The 26,764-nt window shown below is 42.9% G+C and overlaps 1 protein-coding gene across 1 annotated transcript in view; it reads right to left on the bottom strand.

Moving 5' to 3' along the window:
• Positions 1–1,809: 1,809 nt before the first annotated feature.
• The window catches only part of LOC137376366 (synaptojanin-2-like), a 217,607-nt gene continuing 192,652 nt past the window's right edge, over positions 1,810–26,764 (bottom strand). Inside the window, 7 exon segments of the mRNA XM_068044775.1 lie at positions 1,810–2,128; positions 2,130–2,741; positions 8,541–8,743; positions 18,521–18,629; positions 23,689–23,804; positions 23,936–24,061; positions 24,176–24,343. Coding sequence (XP_067900876.1) covers positions 2,015–2,128; positions 2,130–2,741; positions 8,541–8,743; positions 18,521–18,629; positions 23,689–23,804; positions 23,936–24,061; positions 24,176–24,343 — 1,448 coding nt within the window. The 3' untranslated portion in view covers positions 1,810–2,014.

Consider the following 26,764-nt stretch of genomic DNA (forward strand, 5'->3'; position numbering starts at 1 on the left):
CCAGAACAGATCCCTGCGGAACACCACTGGTCACCGAGCTCCAGGCTGAATACTTTCCATCTACTACCACCCTCTGTCTTCTATGGGCCAGCCAATTTTGTATCCAGACAGCCAACTTTCCCTGTATCCCATGCCTCCTTACTTTCTGAATGAGCCTACCATGGGGAACCTTATCAAACGCCTTGCTAAAATCCATATACACCACATCCACTGCTCTTCCTTCATCAATGTGTTTTGTCACATCTTCAAAGAATTCAATAAGGCTTGTGAGGCATGACCTTCCCCTCACAAAGCCATGCTGACTGTCTCTAAGCAAACCATGTTTTTCCAAATAATCATAAATCCTGTCTCTCAGAATCCTCTCCAATAATTTGCCCACTACCGACGTAAGACTGACTGGTCTATAATTCCCAGGGTTATCCCTATTCCCTTTCTTGAACAAGTGAATAACATTTGCCACCCTCCAATCATCAGGTACTACTCCAGTGGACAGTGAGGACGCAAAGACCATCGGCAAAGGCGCGGCAATCTCTTCCCTCGCTTCCCGTAATATCCTTGGGTATATCCCGTCTGGCCCCAGGGACTTATCTGTCCTCATATCATTCAAAATTTCCAGCACATCCTCCCTCTTAACATCAACCTGTTCGAGCATATCAGCCTGTTTCACGCTGTCCTCACAAACGACCAGGTCCCTCTCACTAGTGAATACTGAAGCAAAGTATTCATTTAGGACCTCCCCTACCTCCTCCAACTCCAGGCACAAGTTCCCTCCACTATCCCTGATCGGCCCTACCCTCACTCTGGCCATCCTCTTGTTCCTCACATAAGTGTAGAACGCCTTGGGATTTTCCTTAATCCTACCCGCCAAGACTTTTTCATGTCCCCTTCTAGCTCTCCTAAGTCCATTCTTCAGTTCCTTCCTGGCTACCTTGTAACCCTCTAGAGCCCTGTCTGATCCTTGCTTCCTCAACCTTAAGTAAGCTTCCTTCTTCCTCTTGACTAACTGTTCCACATCTCTTGTCATCCAAGGTTCCTTCACCCTACCATCCCTTCCCTGCCTCATCGGGACAAACCTATCCAGCAGTCGCAGCAAGTGCTCCCTAAACAACCTCCACATTTCTGTCGTGCATTTCCCTGAGAACATCTGTTTCCAATTTATGCTCCCCAGTTCCTGCCTAATAGCATTGTAATTCCCCCTCCCCAATTAAATATTTTCCCATCCTGTCTTGTACAAGCACACCCAAGTCTCTTTGAACATCAACATTTACAAGTTTCACACCTTTTAAAAAATTCTGCTTTTCTATTCTTACGACCAAAGTGAATAACTTCACACTTCCCTACACTATACTCGATCTGCCATCTTGTTGCCCACTCACTTACCCTGTCTATATCTCTTTGCAGCCTCTGTGTCCTCTCCACAGCTTACCTTTCCACCTGCCTTTGTATTATCAGCAAACTTAGATACATTACTCTCGGTCTCTTCATCTAAGTCATTAATATAGATTGTAAATGGCTGTGGTCCCAGCACTGATCCTTGCGGCACTCCACTATTCACTTTTACGAATGTGAAAGTGCCCCACCTATACCCACCTGTTGCTTCCTGTCTATTAACCAAACCTCTTTGCATGCTAATATATTACCTCCAACTCCATGAGCCCTTATCTTGCCTATTACGGCAGTAATTGCACCTCTAATCATCCATTCTGTTCAGTTTATGCCACTGCTTTTTTGTTTGTTGTAAATAAATTAAATGGTAATACATACAAATAATAAATATAAAGCACATAATCAATTAGACTCATAGTGACTGAGTTTTACTTTAATTTGTGAAAAGACTTGTGAAGAATAAAGATCATACAGGTTTCTATATATAGATGTGTTTTTTTTTGTTTTCTATGGTATTTTGTTATTCAGAAATATCTGTTAAACAAGGTGATAAGAAAAGGTTTCTCAAAAAAAAAAAATCCTTCAGCTTTCCATAGGGCAAACAGGAATCATAGACAACAGTTTAAGGTCACTGACTGGCCAATTTGAAGCATTGTGATAAACCTAGGGCCTGATTACTGCTGCTTGCAATCAGTTTGCTACAATTCTTTTGAAGAAAGACATTCATCATTCCAGGTAGTGTCTGCATCTTTACGAGATATTCCTTCATCCTTGAAACCAGCAGCAAGCTCTGTTTCAACATCATTTGTATCTTGACTGAACATAGGTGGTTTAATCTTAAGGTTGCTTTGATATTTGGATGAGTCAAAAAGATTAGAGGCATCGGCCATCCAGTTGCAGTATGAAGGTCTACTTTCTTGAAGAGACCTAAAAGAGTTGTTGCTAAATGATGTATTAGTCTTGCACAGTTTTAAGGGATGGTTATTGCTTTCTGTCCCACATGCATGGAAAAGATTCTGTCTGGGATTACTGTGAAATGATTTCACAGCAGAACTGTGGTCAATTTGAGGATCAGGTGCTGCAATTTTCTTCCTGCGGGGAGGTGCAATTGGAGCAATTGTATCTTCTGAGACAGTGTCTGGGTCATTACAAAGTTTCTGTGAAGTTCTATCGCTGCCACGCTGCTCCTCTGGTTCATGTGTATCATTCAGCGCAGACTGTGTGGGTATCTGCTTGAATATTTCAGAATTTTTTTTATATGTCATTAATGCAGAGTTGCCCAGTGGGTAAAAATCTGGTGCGGCCGTTTTATATGATTTCGGTTCCTTTTTATTCCCAGCCTCTGAACTGATACTCTGTTGAAGTAAGAACATGCTTGTTAAAATTGAGTACAAATATGTGATATTAACTAAAATATAATGTGTTAAAGTGATAACATGATTACTTATTTGTATATTCCAGGAGTCACATTAACTGCAGGCTTTGGTTACTGTCTTAACTTCGCTGCGATGTGTTATTGGTATGTGAAAATAGTACTTTAGTCCTAATTTTACAATAAGTAGTTAGAAATGGTATAGCAAAGTCATTAACAGTGGAATAATGAGTAATGAATTCTGTTTGATCACTTCTAATTAAGTTAACAAACAAGCTTTCAGTTACTGCTGTTGGTCTCCTGATATTTTTACGGAGCTATCTACTTTGGGGGTGGGGGTGGGGGTGAGGAGTAAATAGGTTCTTTTTGGGGCAATGTAGTTCCAAGATGATGTGATGATGGAAACTGAACTAAATCAACCCTTTGTGGTGGACTTGGTAAACCTGATAGGTCCAAAGTACTCCAGGGCAGCACAGTGGCGCATAGGTTAGCACCGCAGCCTCACAGCTCCAGTGACCTGGGTTCGATTTTGGGTACTGCCTGTGCGGAGTTTGCAAGTTTCCCCTGTGATCGCATGGGTGCTCTGGTTTCCTCCCATAGCCAAAGACTTGCAGGTTGATAGGTAAATTGGCCATTATAAATTGCCCCTAGTATAGGTAGGTGGTAGGGAAATATAGGGACAGGTGGGGATGTGGTAGGAATATGGGATTAGTGTAGGATTAGTATAAATGGGTGGTTGATGGTCGGCACAGACTCGGTGGGCCGAAGGGCCTGTTTCAGTGCTGTATCACTAAATAAAAAAATAAAATAAATACCTGCATCAAACCTGTTACATCTCTAACATTATCCAGTTCTGATGAAAGGTCATTGACCTGACACATTGGGCAGTACTTTATCCTCTCCCCATGGTGAGTTTGCAGGCGGGGAGGGCATTTAATCAGGCAGGATGGTGGCGGGTGTGGACCCTGTCACATTCCCACCTACACCCCAATTGAGTATTTCCTGCATTGTCTGTCTTTATTGCAAATATTACACTCCACTCAAATACAGGGAGAGGCATAAATTTGGTAATTACAGGCCAGTAAACCTAGGTTTAGGTGGGGAAAATTGTAAAGACAATAATCCGGGACAAAATTAATTGGTATTTGAAAAAGTATTGCCTAATAAATGAAAGTCAGCATGGATTTGTTAAAGGCAAATCATGTTTGACTAACGTGATTCAGTTCTTTGATGAAGTGACGGAGGAAGTTGATAAGGGTAGTGGGGTGAGGTCGAAGTGTATCTTGGCTTTCAAAAGGCGTTTAATAAAGCATCACACAATAGACTTGTTGGCAAAATTAAAGCCCATGGAATTAAAGAGGCAGTGGCAGCATGGATACAAAACTGGCCAAGGGACAGAAAGCAGAAAATCGTGGTTGTTCTTCAGAGTGGTGGGAAGTTTACATTAATGTTCCCAGAAGTTGGTATTAGGGTCACTGGTCTTTTTGATATATATTAATGAACTAGATTTAAGCATACAGGGCATAATTACAAAGTTTGCAGATGACACAAAACTTGAAAATGTAGTAAACTATGAGGATAATAGTAACAAACTTCAGGATGCCATAGACTGCTGAAATGGGCAGGTGAACTTTAATGCAGATAAGAGTGAAGTGAAACATTTTGGTAGGAAGAATGAGGTAATATAAGCTAATTTAATCAATTTATCTGGGAGTGCAGGAACACAGAGACCTCGGAGTGTATGTAAACAAATCTTTGAATGTAGTAGACAGGGTAGGGGGGCAGGCAGCAAAGTGGAATTGAGGCCACGATCAGATCAGCCATAATCTTACTGAATGGCGGAGCAGGCTCGAGGGGCCAAGTGGCCTACTCCTGCTCCTATTTCTTCAGTTCTTAAAGTGAGAAGGCTGTTAAAAAAAGATGTCAAGAAAAAAGCATATGTGATGCTGGGCTTTATAAATACAGACTGAGTACAAAAGAAAGGATGTTATGCTAAATGTTAATAGTTAGGTCTCAATTGGAGTATTGTATTCAAATCCGGGCATCACACTTTAGGAAGGATGTCAAGCCCATGGACAGGGTGCAGAAGAGATTTACTAGAATGGCACCAGGGATGAAGGACTTCAGTTATTCGAGAAGCTGGGGTTGTTCTCCTTAAACCAGTGAAGACTCAGGGGAGATTTGATAGAGGTGTTCAAAACCATGCAGAGTTTTGATAAGGAGGCATGATTTCCAGTGGTAGAAGGGTCAGTAACCAGAGAACACGGTCTTAAGGTGATTGGCAGAAGAACCAGATGTAACCTGCAGAAAAGGGTGGTGCTGTTGTTGTCTGGCAAACCAACCTCTATCTAGCAGAGAATGAATGCCAACTCTGACACTTCCCCCTACCTCACCCTGGACCATCTCTCCAGCTTCTGTATTCAACGGATCATGCTCCACCATTTCTGCCATCTCCACCATGATACCACCACAAAACACATCTTCCACTCCTCTCCCCTTTCAGTATTCCGAAGGAACTGTTCTCTCTAACACCCTGGTCCACTCCTCAGTCACCTCCTTTCCATGCAAGCGCAGGAGATGCAACAACTGCCCTTTACCTCCTCCCTTCTCACCATTCACAGTCCTAAACACTCCTTTCAGGTGAAAGTGATATATTTGTACTTCTTTCAATTTAGTATACTGTATTCACTGCTCATGATGTGGTCTCCTGTACACGGGGGAGACTAAACGCAGACTGGTGATCGCTTTGCGGATCCTTAAGCATGGCCCCCGAGCTTCCAGTCACCCGTCATGTTAATTCTCCACCTTGTTCTTTCTGTCGTCGGCTTGCTATGGTGTTCTAATGAAGCTCAACGCAAGCTTGAGGAACAGCACCTCATCTTTCGACTGGGTACTTTACAAACTTCTGGACTTAACATTGTGTTCAACAATTTTTGATCATTACATCTGTCCCCATTTTCTTTTGTTTTTCTTTGCTAGTTTGGTGTTTTCTCTTGCTTCTCTCTTATTTCCTTTACTTTGCATTCATATGGCAGCTGCGGACATTAAGGCTACGGACCACGTGCTGGAAAATAGGATCAGAATTGATAGGTGCTTGATGGCTGGCACAGACACGAGGGGCCGAAGGGCCTGTTTCTGTGCTGTATTACTCTATGACTCTAAGAGACAAATATGAGTACCTGGAATTACAAGCAACCTTGGCTTGCACAGGGAAATGATTAGGAGATAGTAAAGAGAATAGTGGTAATGGGTAATAAAGTCATAGAGCTATTTATGGCACAGAAGGAGGCCATTCGGCCCATCGACTCCATGCCAGCTCTCCATAGAGCTATCCAGTCAGTGCCACTCCCCCGCCCAATCTCTGTAGCCCTGCAAGTTTATTTCCTTCACGTGACCATCCAATTTCCTTTTGAAGTCATTGATTGTCTCTGCATCCACCATCCTTGTAGGCAGCAAGTTCCACAGCATTACTACCCGCTGCATAAAAATGCTCTGCTTCATATTCCCCCTGCATCTCTTTCCCAAAGCGTTCAATCTGTGTCCCCTAATCCTTGTACCATTTAGTTAATGGGAACAGTTCTTCCTTGTCCAACCTATCTAGCCTGTCATAATCTTGTACACTTCTATTAAATCTCCCCTCAATTTCCTTTGCTCCAAGGAGAACACCCCCAACTTTTCCAACCTAACCTTGTAATTAAAATCCCCCAGCCCTGGAACCATTCTAGTGAATCTCCTCTGCACCCTCACATCTTTCCTAAAGTGTGGTGATCAGAAACTGGATGCAATACTCCAATTGGGGCCTAACGAGAGCTTTATAAAGATTCAGCATAACCTCCTTGCTTTTGTACTCAACGCCTCTATTTATGAAGCCCATATGCTTTTATTTTTATTCATTCATGGGATGTGGGCGTCGCTGGCCAGGCCAGCATTTATTGCACATCCCTAATTGCCCTTGAGAATGTGGTGGTGAGCTGCCTACTAACTAATCTCTCAATATGTCCTGCCACCTTCAAAGCTCGATGAGCTCGACGTTGGGTTTGGTGGCGGGGGGCCAGAGAATCGGAGCAGCAGCGGCCGCCACGGAACTCGATGCTGAGATTGCCGGGTCCAATCTTCCTGGCGGCAGGGAAGCTCTGTGGCGGCCCCTCCGCTGCTCTGCGACAGGACCCTGGTTTAAATATTTAAAATATCTATCTGCATACATTACCATGTCATCTGCCGCGATCTTCCCATCTGTTCCCGATCTTTAGCGTGACATGCGGCACTCACGCACCTTTGCTTTCCCATCCCGGAGCAGCTGGTGCCACCGAGGAGGGGAAGGGGTCAGTGCTGCATTCTGAGTACAGATGGTGGGGGGTGGGGGGGTGCAAGTGAGGAGTCAACTCTGTTGTGTGTAAGGAGAAGGGGGAAAAGGGTTCAACTCTTCAATACTTTTTAGATATGGGGTGGGGAAGGGTCAACACTGCAATATTTTGTGGATGGGGAGGAAGGGGTCAACTCTGCAATATTTTGTGGATGGGGGAAGGGGTCAACTCTGCATAATAGAGTGTATGGAGGGGGAAGGGGTCAAATCTGCATTATTTAGTGTATGGGGGGGAAGGGGTCAACTCTGCATTATTTAGTGTATGGGGGGAAGGGGTCAAATCTGCATTATTTTGAACTGTTTGCAGGGCTGGCAGCCTTTTAAAAATAGTGCCAGCACCTGCTCCGGCATCCTGAATGGTGTCACCAATGCTGCCCCCGCCACGAGATTGGCAGGGGGGGTGGGGGCGGAGGCAACACTTCCTTAAAATTTATATAAACAAAATCCACCACATTCTCTTCATGAACCTTCTCTGTTACTTCATCAAAAAATTCAATTAGATTTAGTCAAGCACAATTTGCCTTTTACAAATCTGTGCTGGGTCTCCTAAATTAACTAAAATCTCTCCAAGTGTCTGTTGATTTCTTCCCTGATTATTTTTTTTAAAAACCTTACCCACCAACGATGTTAAACTAACTGGCCTGTAGTTGATAGGACTGTCCTTACACCCTTTCTTGAATAAAGGTGTCACATTTGCCACTCTCCAATCCCTTCCTAACAGCACTGTGCGTGTACCTACACCAGATGGAATGGAGCTGTTCAAGAATGCAGCTCACCTCCACTTTCTCAAGGTTAATTAAGAGTGGGCAATAAATGCTGGCATTGCCAGTGATGCCCACATCCTATGAACATATAATAAAATGGTGGATGGAGTTAAGATGTAGATCAGCCATGATCTAATTGAATGCTGGAATGGTTTTGAGGGGCTGAATGGCCAATTCCTGTTGATATGTTCCTATTTGGATTATTTTACTACTCAGACTTGAAAGATTAATGCTCAATCTTGTTACTTGCCAACTAAGAGCAGATGAGCAGTTCAGCAGATTCACAAATTCCACTTTAACTCTGGGCCTTAGATTCAAATTATCTAGATTAATGCAAAAAAAAAAAATCTATAAAAGCATTCAAAAAACTAAGGCAGTCTTAAACCAATCTGTAGCCACCTGAAAAACGCTCCTCACAATTTAGTACTGATCTGACAAAAGGAATGCAAGAGATAGAGCTTGGGGTCAAACACATTTTTGGGTTATGGTAGCAAGGAGCTCACTGTACCTGACCATTCTAGATCTAATCTGGGGAGTGTTGGATGCTGACACTAGTTGCCAAAATTGAGCAAAGTGGTCTATTCTCAATATAGATGTCCTTCATTTCAAATATAAAGTCGACATTTCACAGTAAAAGATAATTGAAATGACTTACCAAGTCACCTTTTATTCCCATCCCTTTTGGAGGGGCTGGTCTAGCAGGAGAATGACTTCGAGTAAGTGACTGAGCAGGTAACAGAGGTATTGAAGAAGCAGAATGAGGTGCATGATGCTTCTCAGGAAGAGGTAAAGTAGACGGGTACTTGGGAACTGACTGGATTGGATTTGGCTTTGAGTTGGATTCTGAATTCAAAGTTGCTGAAACAGAAAGAGAATGTAAAAAAAAAACACTTTACTGCCCAGTGCTGTTAAAATGCAGCTGTAGATGTTTCATTCAATTGGAAAAATCAGTATTTTGCTTACATATCTATCCTGTTTAAAACAACAGTGGACCAGACCAATAGCTACAACCCTGTTCCTTTCTTGAAGCAAATGCCATTATTTTCATCACATCTTCTGGATAATCTGACTCGTACAGAGATGTGGGAGGGTGCTGGGGAGATCATGGCATGTGTGTGTCACTCATTATTTGTGGCATCTTTCTCAGGGCTGGTCCTATGTCACCAGACATGCCAACTCTCTAAAACTGATAGTGAGAGGTGCAATTCTCGGTAAAATTATACCTCCCTCGCTTCTCGTGAGACGGCTCAAAATCTCAAGATTTTGCTGCGCACCTTTGCTGTAAGGTCAGAAGTGAGGCTGGCAGCGGCTGAAACTGTGAGTAAGTTGGATGCCTGGTGAAGAGAGAAAACTCTGCCAGTGGTGTGAGCGACTTCAGCGGTGGCTGCAGCTGTTGAAGTCAGAAGGCAGGTCGTGGCGTGGGGGCCGGCAAAATTCTGCGGGGAGAGGCTCGCCTCAACCAGTGACGTCGAGGCGGGCCTGCTGCATTTTACCCGCAGCAGCAGGACCTTGGTACGGCCCCCCACCGCATGGTGGCGGCACCACTTTTTTTTTTTTGAGTTTTTGCAAGAGTCACTCAGTTTTTCTTTCTCTCTCTCTGGTACTAATTTGGGTCACTTTTCTCAATCTGATCATTTAAAAAATGCTCTAGGTTTACTCACAGACACTCGCTACCACCAAGTTTCGTCTTTATGTTGTTTCTGGTTCCCAAATGTTGGAAAGAATCACACTTTAAACTTGGAAAAGGCTGGAGTCAGTCTTGTTTATTACAGTACCATGCTTTGTGCTGTAGAGCCTGATTCTTATGTTGCATATAACATGACTTCCCAGTGCAGCCGTGAATGTGGACCCCCATTGAAACACTTGCACATAAAAACTAGTTCCTAGCTAATTAGTTCCTAACACTTTACAGATAGTATAACAATATATACATATATAACAGGTCTAATGGATAATCGTGGTCTGCTGCACCAGGTTACATCCTACCTAATTGTCTGAGAGGCCCCACCAAATGAGCCCTTCTGAGGAGTCCTCATTATCAAATGGCAGGGATTCGTGTTCTTCACTTGAACATAAGAACATAAGAACTAGGAGCAGGAGTAGACAATTCAGCCCCTCAAGCCTGCTCCACCATTCAATACGATCATGGCTGATCTCAGCCTCAACTCCACTTTCCTGCCCATTCTCCATAACCCTTCAATCCATTACTAATTAAAAATCGGTCGATCTCCTCCTTAAATTTACTCAATGTCCCGGCATCCACCGCACTCTGGGGTAGTGAATTCAACAGACTCACGACCCTTTGAGAGAAGTAATTTCTCCTCATCTCTGTTTTAAATCTGCTACCCCTTATCCTAAAACTATGACCTCTCGTTCTAGATTACCCCACCAGAGGAAACATCCTCTCTGCGTCTACTTTGTCAATCTCCTTAATCATCTTATATACCTCCCGTGCCTTTGTTCCTCATAGTGACAGTGGTTCTCACGCCTGATGCCTCTGCAGCCTTTTAGGGGCCCACCAGAGACCTTAGAGGGGTCACACAGTCAGCAGTGCCCCGCAGCATCAGGGAGGTTACCAATGCCCTGCACCGGAGGGTCAGTGAGGATGTCCGCTTCAGGATGGACTCTCACAGCCAGGCCCAGAGTGCCATTTCAGGTCTGTGAACTTGGACAAGTTAACTCTGCGTCTCTGTCCACAGATGCTGCCTGACCTGCTGGATTTCTGCAGCACTTTCTGCTTTGCTGCCAGATTGACAGCAGCCCCACTGTTCAGCAGTCAGGTAAGTATTTCTTTGACAGCTGTCAGGAAGCAGGTGCTGGGGTGCTTAAAATGGGGGGGCACGGCTCAGCGCCGTAATTTTAATGAGCCCCCGCGATCGCTGACAGTCGGCGAATGCGGACGCGCCGCCAAGTTCAAAGGGAACTGCCACTGACGGTGGCGCCTCAATAAAATTCAGCCCTCTGTGTGGATATTGGATGAAAACAAAATTGTCTTCATCTCTGATGCCCTTTATGTTGAATAGCCAACTGAAGGGTTACTTGGATCAGATACCAATTGAACTATTAACCCAGCAAGTGGAGGTATCTAAAATTAGAGGTGGGAAAAAGGGAATTGGATAAATACTTGAAGGTAAAAAATTTACAGGGCTATGGGGAAAGAGCAAGGGAATGCGATTAATGGGATATAACTCTTTCAAAGAGCTGGCACTGGCATGATGGGCCAAATGGCCTCCTCTGTGCTGTATCATTCTACTGTGATGGGAGGGTGGAGGCAAGATCTTAATTTAGATGTTTTTTGTAAAGCATTTTCAAATGTTGTAATGTAGTTTTTGTAAAGTGCTCTGACCTGTTAAAAGATGAAATTAGCCACTAATAAGGTTTATATACCAACTGTCAATCTATATTGGTTTATGTTTGGTAAAAAATAGCAACTTCTTTTGGTTTTTAAGAGCTTGCTTCTTGATTTATGAGATGGTGGAGTTGCAGTTACTGAGTTGGCTCCTCACTGTATGTTCTGCATTCGCTGTTGACCACAAACCACTAGCAATGCATCCCGTCACAATGGAAACAGTGCAGCTGCTGCAGCTCGTGTGTCACTATTGCCATTTGCTCTGGATTGTTTGGGCCTCAGCTTAATAAAACAGATAAAAATGGGGTGGCTATGTAGGGAAAACCTGTTTGCACAGTAATGGCATTACGTGGAGTTCTCATTTTGGAATGTGCTGCTTTTATGATTACAGAGAGCAGTGTAATCAGGATCAGGTCAAATGTTAAAACAAATAGTTCATGCAATCTCTCAATTCTACGGTGAGTTGATTACTGCCGGTCATGCACTGCATGACCTTTCAACAAATGACCTTCTCATGAATTGCTTGAGATGGTTGCCCCAAAGATGAATGATAATCTGTTTAACCTTGATTACATTCATGAAAGGGCCAGCTAACCTCCCCTTATGGCTTTTTGGTGTTCACCTCACTTCCAGGCCTAGTGTGAGAGTGGGGCTTGTGTGGGGTGTGTGTGTGTATGCGTGTGTTTGTTTACCTTTTGGCCTACAAAGGAACTGCAAAACTTAAAATAGAAAGTGCTTGAAATACCCAGCAGGTCTGGCAGCATCTGTGGAGAGAGAAATGGAGCTAACGAAACGTTAACTCTGTGGCCAGAAAATTTCCAGCTCGCCGCCCTTCAAATGCGGCGGGGCACAAGCGTGGGATTTGCCCTGCGGAGCAGCTGCGATATTTAGCGTGGCAGCTCATTTACAAGTCTGGGCCGGACTGCCTGCCCCCGATGACGTAGGGAGGGTGGGAGCTCCATCCCCGGCAACGCCATCCTGTGCCACTGCGCAGGTGCCGGCACCACTTTTAAAGGGCTTTCAGCCCTTCATTTAAATTTAAATATTTAAAGTTACCTGACCGGAAAAATCAAAAGGAAAATTTATTAAAAGTTTCAATCCCCTCTCCCACCACTCCCCCAATGACTACACACTATTAATGCCCCCTCTCCCGCCAAAATGCCAAAGAAAGTAAACTCGCGATCCCGACCCTTTGCCCCTGAGCTTTCTTTACTTTCACCTTCAACCCTTTCCCCTCCACCAATCGCTATGGTTTTTCCCACTCCCCCCCAACCCCCCACCCCTGCCCTAAAAACTTACCTACTCCCCCCTCCCAACCAATGTTCCACCTCGGTTCTCCAAACAGAGATCCAAAGGCGCGTGAGTTCTGGCAACCAGCCGGAATATCACAATGGTACGGCCGTCACAACAAGGTGAGTATTAATTCAGTAATTTAAATGGATTTAGATATTTTAAGACATTTTATATAAATAATATTTTAATAATCGCTGAGTGGCGGGGGGTGGGGGGAGGGGTGCCACCACGAGGCCTCACCACCACCAGTAAAATGGAACAGGGCCTTCCTGGCGCCGAGGCCCATGACAGGCCTCCCCCAGAGGTAATTTCCGGGCGTTCCTGCCATGATGTCGGGGAGATGGTAAAATCCAGCCCTGTTACTCTCACCACAGATGCTGCCAGATCTGTTGAGTTTTTCCAGCACTTTGTTTTTATTGCAGATTTCCAACATCTGCAGTATTTTGCTTTTACTGAACTGCAACGCTTCTTCAGCCCAATCCTTGATTGCACAAGATTAGGGCCAATGTAACTGTGGGTAATATATTAGCATGGATAGATAATTGGTTAAAGGACAGAATACAAATAGGAATAAATGGGTCATTTTCAGGTTGGTAGGTTGTTGCAATGGAGTGCCATAAGGGTCAGTGCCTGGGTCTCAGCTATTTACAATCTACATCAATGATTTAGATGAGCAGACTGAAAGTAACGTATCCCACTTTGTTGACGATACAAAGCGAGGTGCGAAAGTAAGCTGTGAGGTGCACACAAAGGCTGGAATTTTATCCGGGTGACGGGGTTCTCGACCACCGGCAAAAGCGCCAGCGAGAGCCCCACATCACTCCTCTGGGGAAGGCCCGCCAGATCAAGTGTCAATTAGGCACTTAAGTGGACAGCAGCGGGTCTTCCATGGGATCAAGGACACCAACAGCGGAAGTCCCACCTGCTGAGAGCTGCACACCAATCAGAGGCCGACAGCTCTTTCATTGAGCAGCGCCACTGCAGAAGGGTTTCTTGGGGTGTAGGACATGGAGGAGGAGTTGCAGGGGGGGTCGGCAGCAAGAGCAGGGGTGGTAGGTCTCAGTGCGCTGCCCCCCCACCCTTCCCAATGCTGGGATGCTTGTTCAGGCACTAAGTGCCTTTTAACAAGGGAACCGCCCCCCCCCCCCCCCACCTCCACCCCCGGAGCCATAAAGCAACCCACACAAGGTTTGCTTGACGTGTTGCTCCCTGTGCGGCACCAGGCCCACCCACCGCTGGGCACTTAAGGGCCTCAATTGGCAGTAGGGCAGGAAGGACGTTCACAGGCCTTCCCGCCCCGGACTTAATTTGGGTGGAGGTGGGAAGGTTATATGCTCTCCCTGCCTCCAAACCTGACGATGGGAACAGCATAAAATTTCCCCCACAGAGTCTGCAATAGGGATAGGTGAGTGAGCAAGATGGTGGAAGACGGAGTATAATGTCGGAAATGTATACTTATTCACTTTGGTAGAAAGTCTAGAAAAACGGAATTTTTAAAAATGGTGCAAAACTATATTATTCAGAGGGATTTTGATGTCCTTGTACAAGAAACCCAGAAAGTTAACATGCAGGTGTTGAAAAGAAATTAGGAAGACAACAATTATGTTGGCCTTTATTGCAAGGGGGTTGGAGTGCAAGAGTATGGAAGTCTTGCTGCAATTGTATAGGGCTTTGGTGAGACCACAACTGGAGTACTGTGTACAGTTTGGGCCTCCTTACCTAAGGAAGGATATTGTCAGGCAAGCCCCCCACCGACCAAGACTTAGGCATACATTATTTCGCCACATAAACATTAAAACTTAAAATTGCAAGCCCCTGACTGGAAAGACATTTGCATGGTAACAGACAGTGTTTGAACAAGGGAAAAAGGGCCATACCCTGACTCATTCAACCAACAATGGACTTTTGATTACCAGATGTTGAAGGTGGGGGAAGCTAGCATTCTAGGTTGACTGCTAAGATAGCAGAATCCACAAACACAGAAGAAGTGGTCCGACCAGTTTTAGTCACCTGACTAGCTGGCTGTTGAGATTTGAACTTCCAACAAGGGATTTGAACTCAGAAAGCACTCCTCTCCTGGACTGAGAACACCCCCAGTCCTGCCTGCCTCCATCTCCTTCCCACGGAACTGAATCTTGTGAAAACGCGTGAACCTCAAAGACAGAAAGGTCTCCTACCTGAACAAGGTTTAAGCAGAATACTGGGCCCCAACGAAACGCAAGAATTACCTACAAAAGGACTATACCGTGAGCTCAAAGCACAGTAACAAGATATTGCCTCAAACTGTTCCACTTTATAGTTTCCTCTTCTCTTTTCTGTCCCTATCTGCATGTGTACATCGCATGTGCATGCTAGCGTGAGCGCTTCATATATCCGTAGACGTTAACCTTATTAGAGTTTAAGTTTAATAAATTTCATTTTTCTTCTTTAAACCTGAGAAAACCTGGTGTGTTGGTTTCTTTGCCTTATAATTGGAAAGCTATGAACAAGAATTCACAAAAGGGGGAGCTCAAAACACTGTGTTCAAAATAAATCCGTGTTACGATAAGACCAGGTGAAGACTGCAAAAGACCCCCAGACACCTTTCTCACCATCTCATAACAATATACTTTAACTACAGGGTTGCAATGAAGGTTCACTATTTTTGATTCCTGGGACAAGAGGGTTATTGTGAGAGGAGAGATTGAGTAGAATGGGCCTATAGTCTCAGGAGTTTAGAAGAATGAGAGATGATCTCATTCAAACATATAAGACTCTGAGAGGACTTAGCAGAGTAGAGGCCAGGAGGATGTCTCCCTTGGTTTGAGAGTCTAGAACTAGGGGCATAGTCTCAGGATAAGGGGTCAGCGATTTAGGAATGAGATTAGACATTTTTTCACTCAGAGGGTTGTGAATCTTTGGAATTCTCTACCTTGAAACTGTGGATGCTCAGTCATTGAACATATTCAAGACTGGGCTCAATAAGATTTTTGGATCCCAGGGGAATCCAGGAATATGGAGGTTAAGCAGGAAAGTGGAGGAGTTATCAAAGATCTTATTGAATGGTGGAGCAGGCTTGAAGGGCCGGATGGCCTACTCCTGCTCTTATTTCTTACATTCTTATTATGAATAGTCATAAACAATAAAATGTGAAAGGACTTTGAAATGATGTAAGTAATGACACTCAAATTATTTACGACATTGAGCTCACATTGCATCAATAGCACTACTGTGCAGAGACAAAATACACCTTCAATTTGTCCTGACTGTATTATACAACTGCCTCCACACACTGCACTGCCACTATTATTCTATTCACACATCCATATGCCACCTGCAGGATATCCCACATACTCAACTCACACAATGCAACGAGATCAGATTAATTAATGACCTCATAGTGAAGGCACCCCTAGGCAGCAGCGATCATAATATGTTTACATTCAGTTTGAGGGAGAGAAGAATGGGTCTAAGACTAGTATTTTAAACTTAAATAAGAACAATTATGAGGGCATGAAAGCACAGCTATCTAAAGTGAACTGGCAAACTAGGTTAAGAGATAGTCAATAGAGATGCAGTGGAAGACATTTAAGGGGATATTTCAGAATACACAGAATAGATACATTCCAACAAGAAAGAAAAATTCCAAGGGGAGGACCCACCATCTATGGTTAAATAAAAAAATTAAAGATAGTATCAAACTTAAAGAAAAAGCATATAATTGCGCAAAGATGGGTGGCAGGTCAGAAGATTGGACAGAATATAAAAAGCAGCAAAGAACGACTAAAGGATTAATAAGGAGGGAAAAATTAGAGTATGAGAGAAAACTGGCTAGAAGTACGAAAACAGACAGTTAGAGTTTCTATAGATATTTAAAAAAGAAAGGTTAACAAAGTGAGTGTTGGTCCGATGGAAAGTGAGTCTGGGGAATTAATAAGGGAAAATAAGGAGATGACAGTTGAATTGAACAGATATTTTGCATCGCTCTTCACCATAGAGGATACAAGTAACACCAGAAATAGCTGTAAATCAGGAAATGGAAGGGAGGGAGGAACTCATGAAAATTACAATCACCAGGGAAGTGGTACTGAATAAAGTGTTGGAGCTGCGGGCTGACAAGTTCTCGTGTCCTGATGGACTTCATCCTAGGGTCCTAAAAGAAGTGGCTAGTGAAATAGTTAATGTGTTGGTTTTAATTTTCCAAAATTCCCTAGATTCGGGAAGGTTCCATTAGATTGGAAAATAGCCAATGTAACTCTTTTATTCAAAAAGGGAGGGAGACAGAAAGCAAGAAACTACAGGCCAGTTAGCTTAACATCTGTCTTACGGAAAATGTCAGAAGCTATTATTAAAGATGCTAAAGCAGGGCTCTTTGAAAAATTCAAAGTAATCAGGCCGAGTCAACATGGTTTTGTGAAAGGGAAATCATGTTGAACCAATTTATTGACGTTCTTTGAGGAAGTCAGATGTGCAGTGGATAAAGGGGAACAGGTGGATGTAGAGTACTTAGATTTCCAGAATGCATTTGATAAGGTTCTACATCAAAGGTTACTGTAGAAAATAAAAGCTCATGGTGTAGGGGGTAACATTTTGGCATGGATAGAAGATTGGCTAGCTAACAGGAAACAGAGAGTAGGCATAAATGGGTCATTTTCTGGTTGGCAAGATGTAACGAGTGGTGTGCCACAGGGATCTGTGCTGGGGCCTCAACGTTTTACAATTTATATAAATGACTTGGATGAAGGGACTGAAGGTATGGTTGCTAAATTTGCTGATGACACATAAGTAGGAAGGAAAGTAAGTTGTGAAGAGGACATAAGGAGGCTACAAAGGATTATAGATAGGTCAAGTGAGTGGGCAAAGATCTGGCAAATGGAGTATAAGGTGGAAAATGTGAAAATGTTCATTTTGGTAGGAAGAATAAAAAAGCAAATTATCTAAATGGTGAGAGATTGCAGAGCTCTGAGATGCAGAGACATCTGGGTGGCCTAGTGCATGAATTGCAAAAGGTTAGTATGCGGGTACAGCAAATAATTAGGAAAGCTAATAGAATGTTATCATTTATTGCGAGGGGAATTGAATACAAAAGTAGGGAGGTTATGCTTCATCTATACAGGGCATTGATGAGACCACATCTGGAGTACTGTAAACAGTATTGGTCTCCCTATTTAAGGAATGATGTAAATGCATTGGAAGCAGTTCAGAGAAGTTTTCTAGACTAATACCTGGAATGGGCAGGTTGTCTTATGAGGAAAGGTTGGACAGGCTAGGCTTATATCTGCTGGAGTTCAGAAGAGTAAGAGGTGACTTAATTGAAACATATAAGATTCTGAGGGGTCTTGACAGGGTGGATATGGAAAGGATGTTACCTCTTGTGGAAGAATCTAGAACTAGGGAACACAGTTTAAAAATAAGGGGTCGCCCATTTAAGACAAAGATGAGGAGAATTTTTTCTCTCAAAAGGCAGTGGAAGCAGAGTCATTGAATATTTTTAAGGTAGAGGTAGATAGATTCTTGATAAGCAAGGGGGTGAAAGGTTATTGGGGGTAGGCAGGAATGTGGAGTTGAGGTTACAATTAGATCAGCCATGATCCTGTTGAATGGTGGAGCAGGCTTGAGATGCTGAGTGGCCTACTCCTGCTCTTAATTCGTATGTTCGTAATGCAAACAAATATGCCAAGTGTGGTATTTTAATATAGACCAATTGCAAAAAAAAGTCCACCATTATTAATTTAATAGGATGATGCCCTTTGAATTTGTATCATTTTGTAGTGAATCCAATTATGGAAAATTGTTTCAATATTTTTTTTACTGAATATTTGTACTGGCTCCAGAAGCTTTTTCTCAACAAATATACCTTGATAAGATACTACAGTAGTAAAATCTTTAGATTGTTCATTTAGTTTTCCCAATATATTAGTGATGTTGCACTCATAATCTGTTCTCATCTTTTATTCATACATTGTTGGACAGGCAACAGTATACTGGAATCACACCTTACATGACATGCTCACCTGTTTTCAGTTCCATTAGATGCTTTATTGCCTGTTCTGCTTCTCTAGCAGATGTTGTTTTAATTTGTTTCACATTATATGGTTTGCCAATTCCAGTTCTAGATGAAGACTGAGAAACATGATTATGTTGAGTTCAATTTAAATATCAAAAAATTAAAACACATCAGACAAAACCCTATACAGAACCATAGCTAAGGATGGCCTTTTGTGTTTTGGGGGGGGGGGGGGGGGTGGGGGGGAGGAATGAAGAAATTAACTTAAAAGCAGCTTTATATTAAGAATAAGAACAAGACATTAATAACATGGTTTACATTTTGTAAAAGTTATCATTACAAATTCCAGTTCCACTTTAAATATTTTGTCAGATTCAGCATCACTGATCTCTGCCATGAGGGGACTGTGCATCCCTTACAATCAGGAATTTACCATATCTTACGAATATCTGGTCGTAGATAGTGTGTCTGAGGATTGTAACAATAAAGCTAAATGAATTAGATACTGTAATCTTGCACATACCTCTTCATGCACTTCCCCAATCTTAGAAGCAGACTAATCAACAAACTAGTTTATTTTAAAATTGATAACTTGGCAAACATTTGTAGTCAATCGCCCACTTCAATTTGATTCTACATCAGTCCTTGTAACAAATAACATATACTATACTTTCAATTTCTCTGGTTAGCCCTTTCTAATATCTGACCAGCTTTAGCTCAAGAAAAAAAACACCTTGCTCACTATTCCTCCCTCAGCACTCCTCCTGGATCTGACTTCAGTTATGTTTCTTGTTCTATGTTCCTAGCTAGACAAAAAGACAAATTGTCTTTTGATTTTCCCCCTACCCAGAGGTTAATTATTAGAGCTGTCAATCAAAGGAAGGATGAAGAAAGGCAGTGTGAATTAAATGGTACACGTGGAGGAGCAGAGACCTAAGGTTGTATTTGCATAAATCTTTGCAGGTCGGTCAAGTTGAGAAGGCATTTACAAAAGCAGACGGAATCCTTGGCTTCATAAACAGAGAAACAGGCTCTGATATTCGATGGAGGCAGGGTTTCTGACAGAGATGATGTGGGCGGGGGGGGGGGGGGGTTAGTGTTGAAGGAGCTATGATGGTCAAGAAACCCAGAAATCTGGACTTCCTTGAGCAACGTGGAGTTTTAGCTCCATGGTATGTAGGCTTTTTTAAACCTCGTCCGCTGCCTGTTGAGCAGGAAACTCTCCAGAAAAAGCCACAGTCCAGGATAAAGTAAGTTCCATAGTTGTTGGGGGTAGAGATCATGGGAGGTTGGGTATAGCGTGGCTGGGTGCATTTAGGGATGATCGGGGGGTTGGGGGGTGGGGGAGAGTTCAGAGATCAAGGTGGTTGGGGAGACTGGGTGATCAGGGAGGCATGGGGAGGGATTGGTCAGTGATCAGGGAGCGATCAGAGGTTGGTGATCATGGGACTGTCAGTGATTGGGGAGTTGCAGTGGGGAGATCGCAGAGGTGGCTTTTTGATCGGGAGGGAACACTCCTGCATCTCCTGGCCCACAAGCAGTGCTGTACGGGCACTTATCTTACAAGTCCAGTCCTTTGCACCTCCTTTTACCTCAAGGGTTTCCCGAGACCCAGAAAACCCAGTTGGCATGTTTAAAATAGAAACCTTGGTCAAATAGAAAAGATTTCAATAACCAGCCTGCTTCCTGTAAGCGGATTGGTCACCTGCAAGAAGTGTGTGGGTTCAAGGTGGGTGGGTTCCTGTTTCATGTTTTTAATATTTTAACCTCCCACCCATTTGTGGCCCTTAAAATTACCCCCATAGAGTGCAAAAGTAAGGATGATACGCTGAACATTTATAAATCACAGTTAGGCCCCAGCAGGATTATTGTGTCCAATTCTGGACACTGCATTTTAGTAAGGATGTCTTGGCCTTAGAGAGGTTTCAGAGGAGATTTACTTGAATGATACCAGGATGCAGGAGTTCAGTTATATGGAGAAACTAGAGAAGCTGGGTTTGTTCTCCTTACAGAAGAGAAGATTAAGGGGAGATTTAATAGGAACATACAAATAGGAGTAGAGCATTCAGCCCCTCAAGCCTTTTCCATCATTCAATGAGATCATGGATGATCTGTACCTTAACTGCATCCACCTTCTTGATTCCATATCCTTTTATATTCTTGGCTAGCAAAAATCTCTCAATCTCAGTATAAAATTATTCATTAAGCTCGCACATACTGCTTTCTGTGGGAGAGAGTTCCATACTGCTAACAGCCTTTATATGCAGAAGTATTTCCTAACTTCTAGATACGTGAAGAGAAAATGATTCGTGAAGACAAATGTGGGTCCCTTATAGTCAGAAACGGGGGAATTTATAATGGAGAACAAAGAAATGGCAGACCAATTGAATACATACTTTGGTTCTACCTTCACAAAGGAGGACACAAATTACCTCCCAAAAATATTGGGGAACATAGGGTCTGGTGAGAAGGAGGAACTGTATGAAATCAGTATTAGTAGAGAAATGGCATTAGGGAAATTGATGGGATTGAAGGCCGATAAATCCTCCGAGCCTGATAATCTACATCCCAGAGTACCTAAGGAAGAGGCCCTAGAAATACAGATGCATTGCTGGTCATTTTTCAAAATTCTATAGACTCTGGAACTGTTCCAACGGATTGAAGGGTAGCTAATGTAACCCCACTATTTAAAAAAGGAAGTAGAGAGAAAATAGGGAATTATAGACCAGTTAGGCTGACATCAGTAGTGGGGGAAATGCTAAAGTCCATTATAGAAGATGTAATCGCAGAGCAGTTGGAAAACAATGACAGGATCAGACAAAGTCAACATGGATTTACGAAAGGGAAATTATGCTTGATAAATCTACTGGAATTTTGTGAGGATGTAACCAGAAGAATAGATAAGGCAGAACCAGTGGCTGTGGTTTATTTGGACTTTCAGAAGGATTTCAATAAGGTCCCAAATAAGAGATTAGCGTGCAAAATTAAAGCACATGGGATTGGGGGCAAGGTACTGACATGGATAGAGAACTGGTTGGCAGACAGGAAACAAAGAGTAGGAATAAATGGGTCTTTTTCCGAGTGGCAGACAGCTGGGTATGGCAGGGTTCAGTGCTAGGACCTCTGCTATTCACAATATATATTAATGATATAGATGAGGGAATTAAATGTAATATATCCAAGTTTGCAGATGACACAAAGCTGGGTGGGAGTGGGAGCTGTGAGGAGGATGCAGAAAGGCAGATTATCTGAACGGCGATAGATTGGGAAAGGGAGAGGTGCTGCGAGACCTGGGTGTCCTTGTGCACCAGTTGCTGAAAGTAAACATGCAGGTGCAGCAGGCAGTTAAGAAGGCAAATGGTATTCTGGCCTTCATAGCAAGAGGGTTTGAGTACAGAAGCAAGGATGTCTTGCTGCAATTATACAAGGCCTTGGTGAGATCACATCTGGAGTATTGTGTGCAGTTTTGGTCTCCTTATCTGAGGAAGGATGTACTTGCTATGGAGGAAGTGCAGCGAAGGTTCACCAGACTGATTCCTGGGATGGCAGGACTGACGTATGAAGAGAGATTGGGTCGATTAGGCTTGAATTTTCTAGAATTTAGAAGAATGAGAGGGGATCTCATAGAAACCTACAAAATTCTAACAGGACTGGACAGACTAAATGCAGGAAGGACGTTCCTGATGGCGGGGGAGTCCAGGATGAGGGATCACAGTCTAAGGATAAGGGGTAAGCCATTTAGGACTGAGATGAGGAGGGATTTCTTCACCCTGAGAGTGGTGAACCTGTGGAATTCCCTACCACAGAAAGCAGTTGAGGCCAAATCATTAAATATATTCAAGGAAGAGTTCGATATAGTTCTTAGGGCTAAAGGAATCAAGGGATACGTGGAGGAAGTGGGAACTGGGTACTGAGTTTGGATGATCAGCCATGATTGTATTGAATGCAGTGCAGGCTCGAAGGGCCGAATGGCCTACTCCTGCTCCTATTTTTCTATCCTGAATGGCATGCTTCGATTTTAAGGTTATGTCCCCCTGTCCTAAACTCCCGACCAGCGAAAAATATTTCTAGCTACCATATCAATTCCTTTCAAAATCCTAAAAACCTTAAATCATATCATATCTGAACCCTCTATATTTTAGAGAATACCAGCCTAGTTTATATCATTGAGCTGAAATGTTGACTCCGTTTCTCTCTCCACAAATGCTGCCTGACCAGCTGACTATTTCCAACATTTCCTGTTTTTATTTCAGATCTCCAGCAGTATAATGCTTTTGTCCTAGGTCATGTAATCTCTCCTCAATATTCTGATAAGCCTGTGCTTCACACCTTCCAACAATATATCCTTACTAAGGTGCAGTGCCCAGAATTCTACACAATATTCCAGATGTGGTCTAACCAGTGAGTGGTTAGGATCTGGAATGCACTGCCTGAGAGGGTGGTGGAAGCAGACTCAATCGTGGCTTTCAAAAGGGATTTGGATAAGCACCTGAATGAAGATAAAAAAAATTGCAGGGTTATGAGGAAAGGGTAGGGGAGTGGAACTAGCTGAGTTACTCTTGCAGAGCCAGTGCAGACTCGATGGACCAAATGGCCTCCTTCTGTGCTGTAACCATTCTATGATTATCCTCTGTACATTATTATATAAAACTCTTAATTGGGCAAGAAAACCTAACGTGTCCTTCAGTCTTGATGCTGTCTTTCTCACACAATTTAAACGCAACACTTAACTCCTGCTGTAAACTACTTCAGTGATATGAAGAGACTAGAGAAGCTGCAATTGTTCTTTTTGGAGCAGGGAAGGTTGAGGGGAAATTGAATAGAATTGTTCAAAATTTTGAGGAGTTTTGATAGAGTATACAGGAAAAAAAACAGTTTCCATTTGCAGGGAGGTCAGTGACCAGAACAACGATTTTAGGTAATTGGCAAAAAAAAAGCCAGAAGGGAGATGGAGAAATTGTTTCACACAAGTTATGCTGATCTGGAATGCTGAAAAGGTGGTGGCACTGTATCAATACTGTATCAATACTAACATTCAAAGGGGTATTGAATAAACAATTGAAAAAGAAAAATTTTCAGGGCGCAGAGACTAACTGTACAGCTCTTTTAAAGAACTGGCACAGGCACAATGGGCAATGGCCTCATTACTCTATGAATTTCAACTAGATAATTTACAGATTGTGGAGCTGTTCTTGGAAGAATCTGGGTTGAATTCAAGGTCAAGGCCTGGAAAAGACTTTCTTCAGATGAAAGGGAAATATCGGAGGCAGATTTCTTCATGCTTTGTATAGCTAGAAATAAAAATGATTGATATTCAGTACAAAATAAAACCGATTAAATAAATGTTTGTTGACCTTCAAACACTAGGTTTACTACAATATTGACCTATTTACTTGAGAAGTAACAGTATGATAGTTCTTACTTGGAGGAGGCGGTCTTTGTGGAGGCTGAGGTCGGTCAGGCACTGACACAGATCTGCTTGCTGTACGTGGTCGAAATTTACTACGAGGAGCCATCTCCTGATTAATTGTGGTAAATTCCACATTGTCTAAAATAGGAGGTGCATATTTAGATGCCACAGAATAGCTAATAGGAAAAAAACCCAGCTTTTAGTAAAATAAGTAATATTGATGTTGATCATGTTCGAAAAGTGATTACATACCTATTATTTCTTCTTTTTGAGGCTGTGGCAGCCTGTTGAGTAACTGAAACTCAGAGACCTCTTTAACATTACATTCTGGAGCCTCTTCTGGTGCATTTTTCTGATTCACTGTTTGTCCTGTCACCAAGTGCTGTGGAACAATTTCATCTAAATCTTCATCTATATCTCCTACAGAGAAAAGATATGCATCTGGTTCATTTCAACAACGTACTGCATTTTACAGAATAGAGCATGTGTTCTCAACCGGGCGTCTGCTAGAAAATTTTTAGGGGTTTGCTGTTGCTGCTCCGTGGTGTCTCCCAACACCATCAATCTAGCCACTGGATCGATTCAGCTCTTACTGACTGTTGATCACAGCCATCATCATACCAGTCATTTGACCTGCCTGATTTCTCACCTCTCTCATCAGCCAGCAATTCTTTTACAAAGTTCAACATTATAACTAAACTGCAGACAACATTTTTAATATACTTTCCACTCTAGATCTAACAATAAAATTTTACTTTACGACTGCATGATGATTGATTTATTCCCATTCTCTCCCAAAGCTGCTCCCCACCCTGTGCTTCTGGATGGCACAAGCCATTCTGTCTGAATTATCAGGGAGCGTGGGGATAGAAATTTCGATAGAGAGGGGTCTCCAGGCATTGAAACTGTGTAGCAACCAACCCAGAGCTATCTGAGACATTTGGATGGAAGCTATTTACCACCCAGTTAGAGGCAGCAGGAAACCCCAGGGAGAGGCAAGCCTACAGAATCCATCCCTTTCAAGAGAAAAAGCTGGCAAAAGCAGAACCTAAAAATGGTCAGAAAAATTAAGATGGCTGGAAGCTATGGGTGGGGAAAAATAGGCCCTTTTAATTCTGTGTGTAGAACAGGCTTGCAACTGGAATTGAACAGAAATATGTAGGGGAAGTGTTAGGAACAACCCGCAGAATCAGAGAAAAACATTAATCATTTACTTAAACATAGAAGGAGAGGAAACCAAAGCAAGAGAAGGAAAATTAGTAGTAATTGTTTCAAGACTGCTGTCATGCTGGAGAGAGTTTAGGAATAAAAGCAAAATACTGCGGATGCTGGAAATCTGAAACAAAAACAAGAAATGCTGGATTCACTCAGCAGGTCTGGCAGCATCTGTGGAAAGAGAAGCAGAGTTAACGTTTCGGGTCAGTGACCCTTCTTCGAGTTTAGGAATGTTGGTGATGCCCTGGAGCTGTAAGGTTGTTTAAATAATGCTCCTGTAAGCACAGTTATAGGGTTCTACAGCCTATGGTGTTCCAACTGGTGATAGACAACAAGCAGACTCATAATGTCTGATAGGGTGGTGGTAACAAATTCGATTGTAGCTTTCAAAAGAAAATTGGATAAATGCTTGAAGGAGGAAAATTGTAGGAATGTGGGGAAAGAGCCAGATGGTGGGACTAACTGGATTGCTCTTCAAACTAGCTAGTGCAGATTCTATGGGCCAAATGGCCTCCTTCTGTGCTGTACTGTTCCCTAATTCTATTCTATTGGAGACAGTGCGGACTCCGGGTATTGGAGACGTTGACTGCTCTGATCAATTCAATACTGCTTCTTCTCCAGCACTGAAAGTGTTGGCCCCATTTAGCACAACCTACTTATGCAAAGCTGGATTTTCAGCAGTGACATCAATGAACACAAATACTGAGCCAGGAGAAACATTGACCATGCCATACACATGTGCCTGTAGAAGATACCTCCCCAAATCAAAGGCTTGTTGCACAGCACCAGTAATATGATTCACATTAAGTAAAACAAAAATAATAATAAATATATGTTTAATTGTATAACTGAGTTTTACACAGAAAAATACTTGTGCTGCAGGGGTCCATGGAGTTTTTAATAGCGGGGGGGAGGGCTCAGAGGCAAAAGGATTGAGAATGCCTGGAGTAGATTCATTTGATGTTTGTGGGGATTTTGCTGTGTGCAAATTGGCTGCTGTGTTTGCCAACATAATATGGGTGACTACAGTTCAAAAATAATCCATTGCTTGTAAAGTCCACGGAGAATGAGAGAATCATATAAATGCAATTGATTCTTTACATCTAGTAGACAAAATGGACCAAATACTTACGAGGAGGATGCAGGGAGGTCGCACTGTGGGTGTACCTACACCACACAGATTGCAGCAGTTCAAGAAGGCTGCTCTCCACCACTTTTTCAAGGTCAATTAGGGATGAGCAATAAATGCAAAAGTCTGTGTGGGACAGATCGGATGGACCAATATGTCCTTTCCCGTTCAGAATTTTCATGTTTGTATGTTAATACATACATACATAGATACGAATTAGGAGCAGGAGTGGGCCACTTGGCCCTTCGAGCCTGCTCCGCCATTCAATAAGTTCATGGCTGAACTGATTACTCCCCATTTCCACCTCCCCCGATAACCTTCCACCCCCTTGCTCATCAAGAATCTATCTACCTCTGCCTTAAAAATATTCGAAGACTCTGCTTGAACTGCCTTTTGAGGAAGAGAATTCCAAAGACTCACGACCCTCCAAGAGAAAGAATTTCTCCTCATCTCGGTCTTAAATGGGTGACCCCTTATTTTTAAACAGTGACCCCCTA

The sequence above is a fragment of the Heterodontus francisci genome, chromosome 13 (genome assembly GCF_036365525.1).
Source record: "Heterodontus francisci isolate sHetFra1 chromosome 13, sHetFra1.hap1, whole genome shotgun sequence".
NCBI classification, from domain to species: Eukaryota; Metazoa; Chordata; class Chondrichthyes; order Heterodontiformes; family Heterodontidae; genus Heterodontus; species Heterodontus francisci.